We start from the raw sequence: 14,536 nt of genomic DNA on the forward strand, positions 1-14,536 counted from the left end.
TTCCACGTGGCTTCCATCAGATTATCTTCTCAGAAGGAATATGCATTTCTCACTGTTCTAAATGCTTTTCTTGAGTCTTGATTCATTTTCTTTCCATTTCTGATTCTACTACTCCACCAACCCTTTTATCTATGTGTCTGGTGTCCAAACTCATCAAGAATGGTGACTTAATGGGTTGGTTAGGAACCATTCAATATGGGGTTCTGTCTCTTTGGGGCAGAGTTTTCAATGCTACTTGTAAGCTAGTGTTCCAGATACAGTATGGTCCGGCTTCACCTGGAAGCTTGTTAGAAATGCAGAATCTCAGACCTCTCCCCAGAACTCCTGAGTCAGAATTTGCATGTTAACAAATCCCCAGTGACTCATATACACGGTAATGTTTGAGAAACACTGACCTAATTGCCCCTTTTGATCACTGTGGCAGATTCCCAGATGACGCGTACACAAGGTTTGGGAAGCACTGATTGAGTTGTCCCTTGTCATATTGTTATGACCAGGCTGCAGAGTCACATGATAGGGACATAGCACTGGCTGTGCAAGGAACTAAGTCTACCTTTCTCAAAAGGTGATAGCGCAACAGGAAGGCATGTTTGAGGCTTTGTAGCCATCGGATTTAGACGTGGTTCAGAAGACTGAGACACAGCTGCTAAGCTGCTGCTAAGTCACTTCAGTCGTGTCCGACTCTGTGCGACCCCATAGACGGCAGCCCACCAGGCTCCCCCGTCCCTGGGATTCTCCAGGCAAGAACACTGGAGTGGGGTTGCCATTTCCTTCTCCAATGCATGAAAGTGAAAAGTGAAAGTGAAGTCGCTCAGTCGTGTCCGACTCTTAGCGACCCCCTGGACTGCAGCCTACCAGGCTCCTCCATCCGTGGGATTTTCTAGGCAAGAGTACTGGAGTGGGGTGCCATCGCCTTCTCCGACTGAGACACAGACTAATGTCTTAAAGAAGAAATACCATGGACAGCGCTCGACCACTGGTCCTTGGGATGAGAGCCTTTGTAGGCGGTGGAAAGCCCAAACAAAAGGCAGCTGGTGTGAGACATACTGGGTTTGTCTCTATCATTACTGGGCTCTGGGAATTGAAATTGTTACTTTACCTCTCTGAGCCTCAGTTTTCTCATTTGTAAAACAGGAATGCCAGTACTCCTTTAATACATAGTTTTGGCAAGTTACTGAAAAATGTATCATTAGACAAATAGGTGTTCAATAAATGTTAGCCCCTTCCTCTTTTTTTTTTCTTTTTTGTCTTGTAATAACTTAGTAGTTAGTAAAATAAGGTCTTTGAAAAAGTAAAAATAAAAAGATGCCTATAGCTTGGAGTTAATGTCCATAGTTATGATGCCAAGGCTGTCAGAATTGGTACTGGTGGTGGGGGTGTGGAGTAAAGAGTGTGCCCACTCTCGCTGTCAAGGTCTTCATATTGTATCATTACCTGAAGGAGGTCTGGAAGGGGAGCTGGAGGACAGATGTGCTCAGATCAACTCTCTATATCTTCACCCTGCAGTGCGGGGAGTGGGAGGCTGCACAGGCACTTGGGCTTGAGCCTGGGATCTGGCTTCACACAGGGGCCTCTGAGGAGCCCTTGACTGGGAATCAGTCTCCTCAGTTAACCCAGTTGTGTTCACTCCCCCGCTGGGTGTTAATTATACTACCACCCTGGGGGCTGAGGCACTGCCCCTGAGACACAGGCTCCCTTCTCTCTTTGACTGGATTGCACCCCTTTGTGGTGCAGCCTTTCCATCTACAGCCCTGTCTGATTTTGCACAAAGAGCTGGCTAAGGCTTGCATCGCTGCTGAGACTTTAACTCTAGCGGGTTTTCTTGTTTCTTCAAGCTTTGTTCTACATACTCATGCCAAACTTTTGCTCAACTTAGGTCTGTTGACTTCTTAGATCCTACTCTACCTTCTTTCACCTTTATTTGAGCCTGAATTCCAATACTCTTTTCTATGCTATGAATCTAAAAGCTAATTTTAATCTGCATCAGATCATTTAAGATTATATTTTAACTTCTGTTACAGGATTTTATTTTACCTACACTTGCTTTTAGTGGCTTCCCTTGTGGTTTAGTTGGTAAAGAGTCTGCTGTAGGAGACCTGGGTTTGATCCCTGGGTCAGGAAGATCCCCTGGACAAGGAAGTGGCAACCCACTCCTTGCCTGGAGAATTTCATGGACAGAGGAGCCTGGTGGGCTACACTCCATGGGGTCACAAAGAGTGACTAATTTTCACTTTCACACCTGCTTTTAAAGATATTCATGTCAGGGAATTCCCTGGTGGTCCAGGGCTTAGGAATCCACACTTCTACTGCTGAGGGCTCAGGTTCAACCTCTGGTTGGAGAACTAAGATCCCACAAGCTATGTGACTCAGCAGGCCCCCGCCCCCCCTCCCCCCGCAAAAAAAGACATTTACTTCAGAGTAGCTCTGAAAATTTAAACCATACTTGAACCAAAGGCCAGATAATGCTCATAATTATCTGGTTCTCCCAGGACCACAGCAGTGGCCAGCGGCCTCCATGAGTGGGTGTGTAGGTCTGCTGACAAGAGCAGCTGTGAGAGTGCAATGCATTCTGTGGATCCCAATATTAAATTTCATCTAGTTTCTAACTTGCTTTCCGGGTACAGGGTTTGCCAGTGCTGATTCTCTCTTTTGCCTTCCATATTCCTCCCTTCAAGGTAATTTACCCCCATCCTTGTGGCTGGACTCAGACTCAGGCGAATAATTAGGGGGATATTAAATGTTGGCCCAACATGTAAAGAGAGCAAAGGCTGAGTGCCACGTGAGAAGGACACAGAAAAACAATGGAGAATCCCTGATGCCAGAGCTCCTTGTCCCGTCTCTGCACCCGAGCTTTTCTGCCCTGATCCCACTGCTCCCCATTCTGCTTCCTAGGCAGCCAGCCTCCTGGTCCTCTCCTAGAATGTGGTCTGGTGACAACTTCTGTCTCTCCAGCAGGCCCTTGACTCCCACTCCTTGCAACCTGTTCATGAAAGGTTCCACCTCCAACCACACGTTCTGCTTCTTTCTGAGAGGTCACCTAAATGGCTACCTCGGTGATCTGTTCCAGTCCTTCCTGTGCAAGTGTGCTTGGGCCCCAGCCTAGCCAGCCCCTCCCCTTTTCTGGTTGGGACTGACAACACGCCCGGATTTTATTAGCTATATGGCAGCACTCACTTGGAGAAGGAAATGGCAACCCATTCCAGTACTCTTGCGTGGAAAACCCCATGGACGGAGGAGCCTGGTAGGCTGCAGTCCATGGGGTTGCTAAGAGTTGGACACGACTGAGCCACTTCACTTTCACTTTTCACTTTCATGCATTGGAGAAGGAAATGGCAACCCACTCCAGTGTTCTTGCCTGGACAATCCCAGGGACGGGGGAGCCTGGTGGGCTGCCGTCTCTGGGGTCGCACAGAGTCGGCGGACATGACTGAAGCGACTTAGCAGCAGCACTCACTGCCTATTCTAAGTGGCTGGCGTGGTAGGGGAAGTATCAACAGAAAGGGGGAGTCCCCCCTTCACTCCAATCTCCCCTCCCTCATACAAAAGCTTAGATTCCTATATCCATCCATTCATCCTAAGAGTGATAACCCCTACTACTTGAATTTTTTTCAGTTCCTTTTAACAATTTTAAACTGTCCATGCTCTTGCTAAAATTTGTGTGTACATCCTACACTTCTATGAAGCGCGACCCTGTTCTTAGCACGAATGAACTTTTAAAAATAAAGTTAAAGGCAAAAACAATTCAACACACGCGCACACACACACGTTTGACAGATTTTCTGCACCGAAAAGGAAAAACACCACTTCCCCCGCCCACTGCCCCTCCCCGGGCCCACCCTGCTCCATCCCTAAGTTCCCTGATAATGATTTCCAAGGGGAAAGACTAGGACTTGGGCTGTGTCTCTCAGAGGGTAAGTCTCTCTAGGATACACTTTTGTAAGGGTACACTTTCGCTGTTGTTAAACCAAACATCTCTCCGGGGGCACATGGCCAAGACCCAGGTAACCGTGTACTGTGATAAGAGTGTTTTTATAAGTTCTGCAAAGACACGGCGCTTTCCCGATGGCCAGAACAATGTAATTCGCGACCTGGCCCGGGCCCTGGTCCCCGGCTCGCGCGGGGCGGTGTCTCGGGGGAGCTCCGCGCGGCCCCAGGTGAGTTCTGCGCGCGCCCCGCTCTCGCGCTCGCGGGAGGGGCTGGAGCGGAGGCGGAGGACAGGCCGCGGGGTGCGGGCGGGGGGACGGAGATCCGGGCCCGACTGCAGCTTCCTCCGAGCGGAGCCGCATTTCCAGCCACCTCCGCAGCCCTGCCCTCGCGCGCCGAGCCGTTCGCGGCCGTGCCGCCTGGAGGCGCGGAGCCCGCCCGGCGCGCCCAGCCCTGCAGCTCCGGCCGGGGCGGAGGCCGCCGGACCGCGGAGATGCGGGGCGGGGGCAGGGCGCGGGGTAGGTGACTTTATCCCGCCTCTGTTTCCCTGCCCCGGGGAGCAATGACATCACGCGGCCTTCTCCCGGCGCCGACACAAAGAGCGGCGCGGAGAGGCCGCTGCGGGGGGAGCCGGCGGCCGCCGCTGCCGCCCAGGGCCCCCGGGCCCCGCCGGCCAGGCCCGCCGCCCGCGGCCCGCGCCCTCCCTCCTCTGCCGCCGCCGCCGCCTCGGTCACCGCTGCCCGCGCCGCCCGCGACCCCAGCGCGCCGCTGAGCCCGCGCCCGGCCGCGCCGGCCCCTTCCCATGCGGGCGGCGCGGGCCCTGGGAGGGGCGCCCGCAGCCAGCCGCGCAGCATGCACTGGGGGGTTGGCTTTGCCTCGTCCAGGCCGTGCGTGGTGGATCTGAGCTGGAACCAGAGCGTCTCTTTCTTCGGCTGGTGGGCCGGGTCCGAGGAGCCCTTCTCCTTTTATGGGGACATCATCGCTTTCCCTTTGCAGGATTACGGTGGGATCATGGCAGGGCTGGGCTCCGATCCCTGGTGGAAGAAAACCCTTTACTTGACCGGGGGAGCTTTGCTGGCCGCAGCTGCGTATCTGCTCCACGAACTCCTGGTCATTAGGTGAGCCGGAGAGAGGGCCCCGCGCAGGGGCGCAGAGAGGGGCACCTGGCTAGGGCCGGGCCGGAGTGAGGGGGGACCCATGCCGGCCCCTTGGTCACGCTGCCCAAATGCCCGAGTCCTGTCCTTCTGTTTCGCCAGAAGACAGTCCGTGGTCACCCGGCCATGAGGGGCAGTTTCGAGTTGACAGGAGAATTAAACTGGTACCGGGAGGGGAAAACACTTGAATCCCTATCGTTTGGTGCTAAAGCAAAAATTCTCTGGGTTGTTATGGAGCATACTAGTATGTTATGAAGATCATAAGTGCAGTGTGTTTGCGACAATAGAAGTAGGCCCTGTAGAAATACTAAGTTACATTTTTATGAAACGCCCTGTTTGTTTATAGATGATCATGCTGGAATATTAACCACTCCTTAAAGGTTAGTTTTTCATTGTCCCTCCCCAAGTGTCACCATCATCAAAAGGCTGAAATTGCACAAGCTCCAGAGAGCTCTGGGTCCCTGTGAGGGATGCACAGCGGAGTGTGCGAGTTTGATGCAGCCTTAGCCCGGTTATCTGCTAACCTGGTATTTAAAGCTAAGCACCATCTTCAGGTTTAAATGCCATTGTTGTGCGAACAGTAGGGGATCTGAGGACTGAACGAGCACATGGGCGTGCACAGGAGTTGCCCAGTGCCGGAAACACTTGGATCTGCTGCCTGCCGCAGAATGTTTACAGGATTGACACGGAAATATCAGAAAATGGAGGCCCCGGCTGTTGGTACATTCAGCCGGACGCCAGATCTTTGAATAGAATAATACCGTAGGCTCCTGGGACTAGTGGTTTGGCTAATTGGTACAATTTATGGTTAAAATTTCCATGCGTTTTAGACCTGTCTCTAGGAGAGGACCAGGAAGAGCAGTTTTCAGTATCTCAAAATGTCCCTCTTGGCCAGTATTTTCTAAAGAGTGAGAAAATGTGTCTGCATGCCTTTTTCCCATGGGGAATCCTACACAATAGGTTTATAAACAAAGACAGTGATAGGTGACCTTTAAGGGGCCTGCAGGGATTCCAGGAGGACATTGTGACAGCCTAACAGGTATTTGGAAAATTTCTAGTCTCGGAGAGAGGAAATTATTTAGGTCTGGGGAAGTGTATTGGCTTGCATATTTAGCCATAATTGAGAAGTTTTACTTTAAGCTTATCATTGAATTCTCTGACTTAGCACAGTGTCTTGAATATCGTTGAACCAAATTTTAAAAAAATTACATGAATCGTTTCCCTAGATTATTTTATATATTTGCCAGTTTTAGGACTCAATTTCAAGTTAGGTTTCAAGCTATATGAAAAACGAAAACATCTGTGCAAGTAACTGTCACCCACTTGTTCTGAAATTAGATACCTGTCCAAAGCCTTTTGAGGATCCTGAACCATGTGGCCTCTCACCAGTCTTCCACTCTGAGGATGGAGTGAGGCACAGTTTCAGGGGACTGAGTCTAAAACTTGCTTAAATGACCTTGCAGAAATGGGGAGGCGGGTAGGAGAACTCAGAGTTGACCCTGGGAGCAGGCCATACCGTGGTAGGTGTGGTCGCAACTCTCAAGAGCCCTCTGCCCACTTGGATACTTATTTGAGAAAGTATTTTTGGTCTTTGGTTTATTCACTTTTGTTTCTTGACAAAAGTTTATATTGAGTAGGGAAGCCCTGTTGTAATGCAAATAATAAATAATTGCCCATTTTTGAGCCCTTAGTAGCGGGCTCTGCTTAGAAGTGCTTTACCTTCCTGATTGTGTTTCGCCTCCTCCTCTGCCACTACCATTGACTGCTTGATCTCCACTTCGTAGATGAGGACATTCCAGCTGAGGGAGGTTAAGCGATTTGTCGGAGAGCCCGCAGTAAGAGTAGTGGGATCCAGGTTGAAATCTGAGAATGTGTGTCTCCAGCGCCCACACTGTTACCACTTTCTCCTAACAAGCACTGATTTGGGAGTAAGTTTTGATGGTAGAAAGAAAGGAGAATTGGGGCAGTTCCCAGGGAAGACAAGCCTGTGGCAGCGACCTGAGTTTTTGACAACTGCTAAGGGCACAGAAGGGATAGGGAAAGAAGACCCAGGAAAGTGGGGCACTGAGATTCGGAGGTTACAGGATAGAGACCGTACCTTGATGGGAAATCCAAGTTTCAGTTGTCAGTGTAGTTTAGGCAAAAACTCAGAACAGTCTGAAATACATGGGATGGAAAACCCATCTTGCAATGGCTACACTGTCTGAGTTTATTGGCAATCATAGTCTTCACCGCTGCACTTGGATTTCCTGCTGTGTTGACTTAACCATAATCTATGGGTACATCTCCAGAGTGGATAGTAAAGTTGACAGGTGAGAATTATTTAGGATGTTTACTTAATGAGTACTGTATAATAACTAAAGCAGGTACTTTGGATTTTTCTCGTATTTTTCCCATCATGGTATTTTTAAAGAAATACAGTCCCAGTCCTTTACTTTATTCTCTCCTAGTGGAAAGAGACTTGCAGCTCTCCTGAATTCAGTCCAGCGTTTGGAAATGTGTTGTTTGTAAACTGTATGGTACCGAAATGACTTGTTACCCACACAGCTTGTCTGCACTAGGCACAGGGGCTCAGCCTGCCCTAGAAAACTTAGAGAATCAGAGCAGCCCATGGGTCATGTGATGTCTGTAAACTAACAGCCCATCAACAGTACACAGAGGCATGGTCATCTGTGATACCCTTCACCATGGGAGTAGGGCTAGTCTTGCTGCTCGACAAGTGTTCTCTTGTACAGTCCTTATCATAAGGCCACTTTATGTCTAGAGTACCTGCTCCTTTGATCCCATGTTAGAGAGTTTCCTGATGTTGAGGGAGGGCTCTGGAGCCAGACTGGGTTCAAATTCATTCTGCCTTAAACCAACCATGTAACCTTGGACCCAAGAGTAAACTTGGTTACCAAGTGTGAAATGGAAATAATCTGTGAAGTAGGAATAATAATACTAGCCTTCCTCACAGAGGTGATTACATAAGTTAACATGTGACATGATTAGCAGAATCAGTTAACTGTCAAATCTACAGAGTCTGGCCTTATAGTGAGCATTGGCTAAAAGTTGGCCATCATTAGTTATTATAGGCTTTCATCAGAAAGTTCCAGACTTGAGTGGTCTGAGTCAAACTGGCTACTTTAATAAAATTAACTGGGAAATTGCCCATTTTGGTGTAGTCGAACTGCTTGTGAGTTTGGGAACTAGAGTTATTAACAATTTGATCTTAAATTGATACTCCTTGGGCAAATTACTTAACCTCTCTGAACTTCAGTTTCCTTGTCTACTATAAAATATAAGTATGGTATAATATACTAAATTTAGGGACTTCCCTGGTGGTCCAGTGGTTAGGGCTCTGTGCTTCCAATGAAGGGGGCTTGGGTTCAGACCTTGGTCAGGGAACTAAAATCCCACATGCTGTGTGGTGTGGCCAAAATAAATTTTTTCTAAGTACTAAATTTAAGCTATAATGATATTCACTCTATGGTGTTACTGTCAGAATGAAATAATATATATAATGTACACAAAGTCATTGGCATATGCTAGTCGCATCCATTTTTATTATGATAGGGCCCAAATTAACCATCAGAATTAGGTTGTTCTGGCCAATGGGCAGGGAATTTTATGCTTATCTTTTCTTCTTTCAGTTCTTTAATTTTTGCCTGGCTGAATTTATATGAACTTACTCTGACTTGAATTACTTGACTGGACAAGATCAGTTAATTGTCAAATCTACAGTTTGCATTTTCTAGAAACATAGTCTAAATGGCTTCTTAACTTTAATATCTGACCTCCCAAACATCTCATCTAAATGAAAAAGTTTGTTTTATAGCAAGTATTGTCAAGAGGCAGCAAATATTTTTATTCTTTTGACTAGTATTTTCAAAATGAGTTGTTTTTAACTCTTTAAGCAGGAATGACACTCACATGCTAAACTTCTCCAAGACAGTTTGTTTTTCTGGAGATTCTGCAGGAAATGGGCATCCTTGTGAAGCTGATACGAAGAGCCTGCCCTTACTTGCTTGGGGAGAAGGATGTGTGGGATTAAACTGGGAACAGTGTGAGAGAACCCGAGGCTCAGGGAATGCCAAGGAGGAAGAGTGAGGTTTATCTGACTCAGAAATGGTTGGGTAGAGTGAAAGATGGAGGTTGCAAAAGTTTCCGAATATGGTGTATGAGTGGCGTGTGTGGAATGAGATTTTGTTCCTTAAGGGGATAAGACCATATCTCTTTGAATGAGAATGAAGTCCACGGCTGGTACATAGTGTTTGGCAGCCACCAAAGGTTTATAGATACTGTCTTATTTAGTCCTCACGATGAAGGAGGCAGAATTGGTATGGTCCTCACTTTCCACCTGAGAGTGTAGACGAGGTCTCAGGTGACATAGCTAGTAGGAAGTAGGGATTGCACTTGACCCTACGTGTCCAGAAGTAGAGTCCAGCATTCCTTCTACTACATGGCGGCTGTTGAAAAGCTGTACCAAGAAAGTCCTCATCACCCAGAGAAGTAGCCAAAGGAAAAGATAGGTGTGTGGATGAGAAAGAAGAAAGGGAAAAGGTGGAGGTTCGGGGGTATATGCTGTGTGGTGAAAGTGTGGAGCCTTGAAGGGAGAGAGGAGGAGAGAGCACCCAGAGGGTAGGTTCCTGGGCACCACGGGTGAAAGGCCAGGGGAGGGCACTAATGGTTTGGAAGAGGGATCAGCAGAGTCGAGTCTCAGGTTCCCTGCAGACTTGAGTCATGGCAGAGCAGATCTGCACTGTTCCTCTGAGGTCCTGTGGGTGAAGAGACTGCTTCAAGGTACAGACTCATAGTCGAGAACGTAGGTTCTGACTACACGGTTTAATCCAGGGTCTGCCATTTCCTAGCAATGGGACTTTGGGTAAGTTTATCGTCTGTGCCTCAGTTTCCTCATCTACAAAACATAGATAATAGTGGTACTGATCTCATAAGGTTATTGTGAAGATTAAATGAGATAATACCTGTGAAGCCCTTAGAACAATGCCTGATGCACAGTAAGCACAGAATACCTTTTTTTTTTAATCCATCCAGCTTGTCCCTGGCAGGTAGATGTAGCCAGGAGAAGAGGTGGACCTATCCCAGAAAGTATACCTCCCATAGGTTACAGGTGCTAGAGAGAGGGTGACATATAGTTACTCCCCTGAGCCCACGCTGTGAGCCTGTGCCATCATGGTAACAGCAGACTTTGTGAGGTTCTCTTGTGTTTTGACCAAGCTTTCCCCCTCAAAGTGCTTCTGGGTGAGGTAAGGCCCTGTGACAAACAGATGTATTTATTCCTTGAGGAGCTGCAGCCTAGCAGGGACCTCTGAGGAACTAAGGGAATCACATGTATAACACATGGATTGTTCTTTTTTTCTGTTTTGGTTTTGACAGGAAACAGCAAGAGATTGACTCCAAAGATGCTATTATTTTGCATCAGTTTGCAAGACCTAACAATGGTGTCCCCAGTTTATCTCCTTTCTGTTTGAAAATGGAAACTTATTTAAGGATGGCTGACTTACCCTATCAGGTACTTGCGTGCAAATATGTTTTATCCTCGTGGCAGCAGTATTGGCTGGCAAGGCAGGGTGGTGGGTGATGGGCGGAGGGGAAGTACTTACTCTCACAGTGGGGCAAGGGTTTGCTCTTGGTGCCAGAGGAAGTGGATATGAAGCAGCAGTGCCCAGTTCTTAGTAGATGCTCAGGAAACTTAGTTCCAGTCTTTTGATTTTTATATCCAGTTTAATGAGTGATCTCATTAAATCCAGAAGGGTCTGGATTTTTCATAGGTTTCAGGCAGGGACCATGTTATTTTTCTCCTGACAAAGAGTATTCTTTGGTTAATAGTGTGGATAGGCCTGCTGGGCGGCTGTAAATAAAGGTGGGCCTGACATGGTTCTTTCCTTTAGGTTTCTATTTATTGAAAAAATTGTATTTATCTCTCATGAATCTTGGGGGCAGAGGATCCAGCAGGCCACCAAGGAGATATTTGCAGATTTTGTGAGTTTTTCCCCTGGAACTTTTCGCATTCTCTTTGGGTGATTGTCAGCGAAACACTTGCTTATTTCAGCCTTAGAGAGGGAACGGAGGAATGAATGCATTGAAAATATACATGTTTTTCTGAGTAAGGCTGGAACTGTCTCACAGATTTGACAGGCTGTGTTTTCATTGTTGTTCAGTCATATTTTTTAAAATTCCCTTATGATTTTCTTTTTCACTTAATTTCTAGCCATAGGCATCAGAAAAAAACAAACTTCAATTTTGTTATTTTTTTTTAATTTTATGGTCACAGCAGGTAGTCTTTGTGATATGAATTCCTTGGAATTAACTGACACTTTAGCTTAGTGTATGGCTACTTGTTACAAACGTTGAGAATAGAGACATTCTCTGAGAGCAGAGCTCTTTTTATATACTTGTTTGAGCATGTTTAGTGTATCATTTAGAACCGTTATATCTGTTTATTTTTTGTCTGCCTCCTCTAGCAGTTTCTGGAAGGACTGAGTTAAAATATTCAAGTATATTTTTTGATTTGTCTCTTTCTTGTCATTCTGTCTATTCTGCCTTTAGGTAAGAGTATGTATATATTCAAGGTTATATTGTTTAGGGCCATATGATATGAAAGATTACATCTTTTACTGTTTTATTTCTTTTTCTGGTATATAGCACCCATCTCTGTCCCTTATGAATTTTTTAACCTTGAGTTATGTATTATCAGATATTCAGATTGAGTCTCCAGCTTATTTGCCTGGAATATCTTTCTTCATCCTCTTTCTCTATTTTTTTTTTTTTTTTGTATTTGTCTCTTGTAGGCAATGTATTAGTTATAACCAATTGGAGAGTCCTTAATTGGTGAGTTTAATCCATTTTTACTTGTAATGATTATTTTATTAGGACATATTTCTAACATCTTTAATATTTTTTTCCTCCCTCTACTTTTTTTTTTCATTTTCTGCTGTCTAATAGGTAAAATTTTTTTTCTTGTCATTTAAAATAAATCTATTTTTGTTCTTATGGCAGTTGCTCTTAAGATTCAAATTCGTGTTTATTTATCCGTACTCACTTCTTATACATGTCAGAATCTGTGTTTGCCCTCTAATGATACAAGTCTGCTAGTAGGTTCATGTTAGTCTTGGGCTTCTTTCTTTTCAGGGCTCATTCCAGGTGTGTTGCTATTACCTCATGTTTTAATTCTGGAATTCTGGAAATCCTTTCTCTTTTTATAGTCCTTTTTTTGGCTAAGAAAACTTACCAAGTTATTTGACTAGCCTTATTTCCCATATGTCTTATCCTACAAGATTTATTTATGTTTTTCTATAAGTACTTCTTTGATGAATATTTTGAGTGAGCCTTTATGGGGCAGACCTTCAGTGGATTTGCATGCCCCAGAACGTCTTTATTATGCTGCACTTTTGATACATCTGTGTCCAAAGTTCTTTTCCTTTGGTGCTTTAAAAATATTACTCCATTGTCTTTTTGCATTGATGTTGCTGCTGATAAGTCTGATGTTCATCTGGTTCTCTTTCTTTCTTTTTGGAAGTTTTTAGAACTTGCATTTATGCTCAACTCTTTTTTTTTTTTTTTAATATCTATTTATTTGGCTGCACCATGTCTTAATTGTGGCAGACGAGACCTTTTAGTTGAGGCATGTCGGATCTAGTTCCCTGACCAGTGATCGAACCCCGGCCACCTGCATTGGGAACATGGAGTCTTAGCCACTGGACCACCAGGGAGATCCTTAATCTCAGCATTCTTAACTATCATCATTCTCTGGCTTGGTGTGGATTTTTATGTATTTTCTTTGGTCCTTTATATACGCTTTTCATCTGAAGTCTTTAATCTCTTTTTAATTCTGAGAAACTATCTATGTTCTTCACGTATTTCTTTTTGTTTTTTATTTGTTTGTTTCCCCTTCTTCTTTCCTGTTCCTGATTATCTTGGAATCTGGATCCTGGAATCTCTGCTTTTATTTTCTGTTTCTCTGAACCTATCCTTTATCCTTTATTCTTTTTCTCTTCCTCCTTGGAGAATTCATTTTTCCGAGCTTCCATTGCATCCCTCTATTCTCTTCTTGTAACCATCCTACTATTTATCTCATCCATTGTGTTCAACTTTGCGTTTTTCTTCTATTTCCCCTTGGTTTGTATTACAATCCCTTCCTTTATCCCTTGGAGGATATTTCTTATGCTCATTAATTAAATTAAATTAAATTGGTATTTCCCAATCATTCTGCCTTATGTTGTATATATTCAGTGTGCTGCCCTTGTCTTAGTTACTGTACCCCTTAGATGTCTAGTTAATTTGGTTTGAGATCTCCTCTTTTCAGGGATGTTAGCTTCCCTGCCCAGGACTTTGCACTGGGAAAGGTCTAAAGCTTAAGATGCAGGCTGTGTGCCTCTGAAGGAATATAAGTAAAGTAGGGAGGTGAGCCCCAGGCATCCCCACACCACTGAGATTCCTCCAGTTTGCTGCATTTCCTTCAGATGATCAAGGTTCAACATTAAGCTCTTACAAAGTAGTAGCATTGGGAGGGGTGGTCTTAGCAGGAAGCAGAGCAGCTGGGAGGTTAGAGAAGAAGTCCCTCATCTAGCCAAGCTTTTGGTTGCCCTGCTAATGATATTACTCCTCCAAGTCCTACCTCCCAGTGGCCTATGCTTTCTGAGCTCGTTTCTCTACAGAGAAGGCATGTGGGGTAGAGGGGTGTGGCACTGATCTTCCTAAGGTAGGGCTGGGAGAGTTGAATGAAATGCTCAGTTTGGTCACTGGTCCTCTGGGAATATGACACTGAACCTGGATTTCAGTCTGGGAGATCTGGGAGAGCAGAAGGTGCTGGAAAAGATTGAAGGCAGGAGGAGAAGGGGACAACAGAGGATGAGATGGTTGGATGGCATTACCAAGTCGATGGTCATGAGTTTGAACAAGCTCTGGGAGTCAGTGATGGACAGGGAAGCCTGGCATGCTGCAGTCCATGGGGTCACAGAGTCGGACATGACTGAGCAACTGAACTGAAGGTGATCCAGGTCTTAGACTCACAGAGGGTCTTTGTAAGTGGAACTGGAATGCAGGGGGTGAGTCTGGAAGAGAGGCAGGGAGATTATTCAGGATTTTGGAAGCCAGCAATGGAGGAGAAAATAGCAAAAGACCCCACAAGGCTTGAATCATTGTTCAATTGGATTTGAAAGACCCTTGTTTAGCTCGGTGTGGACAGTCAGTGCTTGAAGGTGTGTGTCACTGAGGGACTCCCATTGGAGGGAGAGACTGCTCCCCAGCGGCTGCTTGCCACTGGTCCCTCATCACTATGACCGCTTTTGGACATGAGGGCCCAAACCTGAATTTTCTGCTCTGTGGCCTCTCCTGGCTTTCTATATTTCCTGTGCCCCCCATCCTTGATGAGGTCATCCTGTGGGCAATGGTGTGGCAGCTGCCACGCTGTGTTACCTTTTCCTTCCCTGGTGGCTCAGACAGTAAAGAATCCACCT

General features: G+C 45.9%; 1 protein-coding gene across 9 annotated transcripts in view; it reads left to right on the forward strand.

Annotated features, from left to right (window-relative positions):
• Positions 1-3,822: 3,822 nt before the first annotated feature.
• FAXC (failed axon connections homolog, metaxin like GST domain containing) overlaps positions 3,823-14,536 on the forward strand; it is a 70,190-nt gene continuing 59,476 nt past the window's right edge. For 2 of the 9 annotated variants that reach the window (XR_015133080.1, XM_086317607.1), the window contains exons 1-3: positions 3,893-4,154; positions 4,921-5,042; positions 10,455-10,590. Coding sequence is in view for 6 of the 9 variants with exons in the window: in XM_086317607.1 (XP_086173733.1) it covers positions 3,987-4,154; positions 4,921-5,042; positions 10,455-10,590 (426 nt within the window). In the remaining 3 variants the exon portion in view is untranslated. Of the gene's footprint in view, positions 4,155-4,311; positions 4,443-4,920; positions 5,043-7,181; positions 7,391-10,454; positions 10,591-11,891; positions 11,910-14,536 lie in introns of those variants that run through there. The other 7 variants (XM_086317610.1, XM_086317612.1, XM_086317613.1 and 4 more) reach the window with 7 other exon arrangements.

Source organism: Bos grunniens, chromosome 9, assembly GCF_055505025.1.
Source record: "Bos grunniens cultivar Pamir isolate PY7600 chromosome 9, Bosgru_T2T1.0, whole genome shotgun sequence".
NCBI classification, from domain to species: Eukaryota; Metazoa; Chordata; class Mammalia; order Artiodactyla; family Bovidae; genus Bos; species Bos grunniens.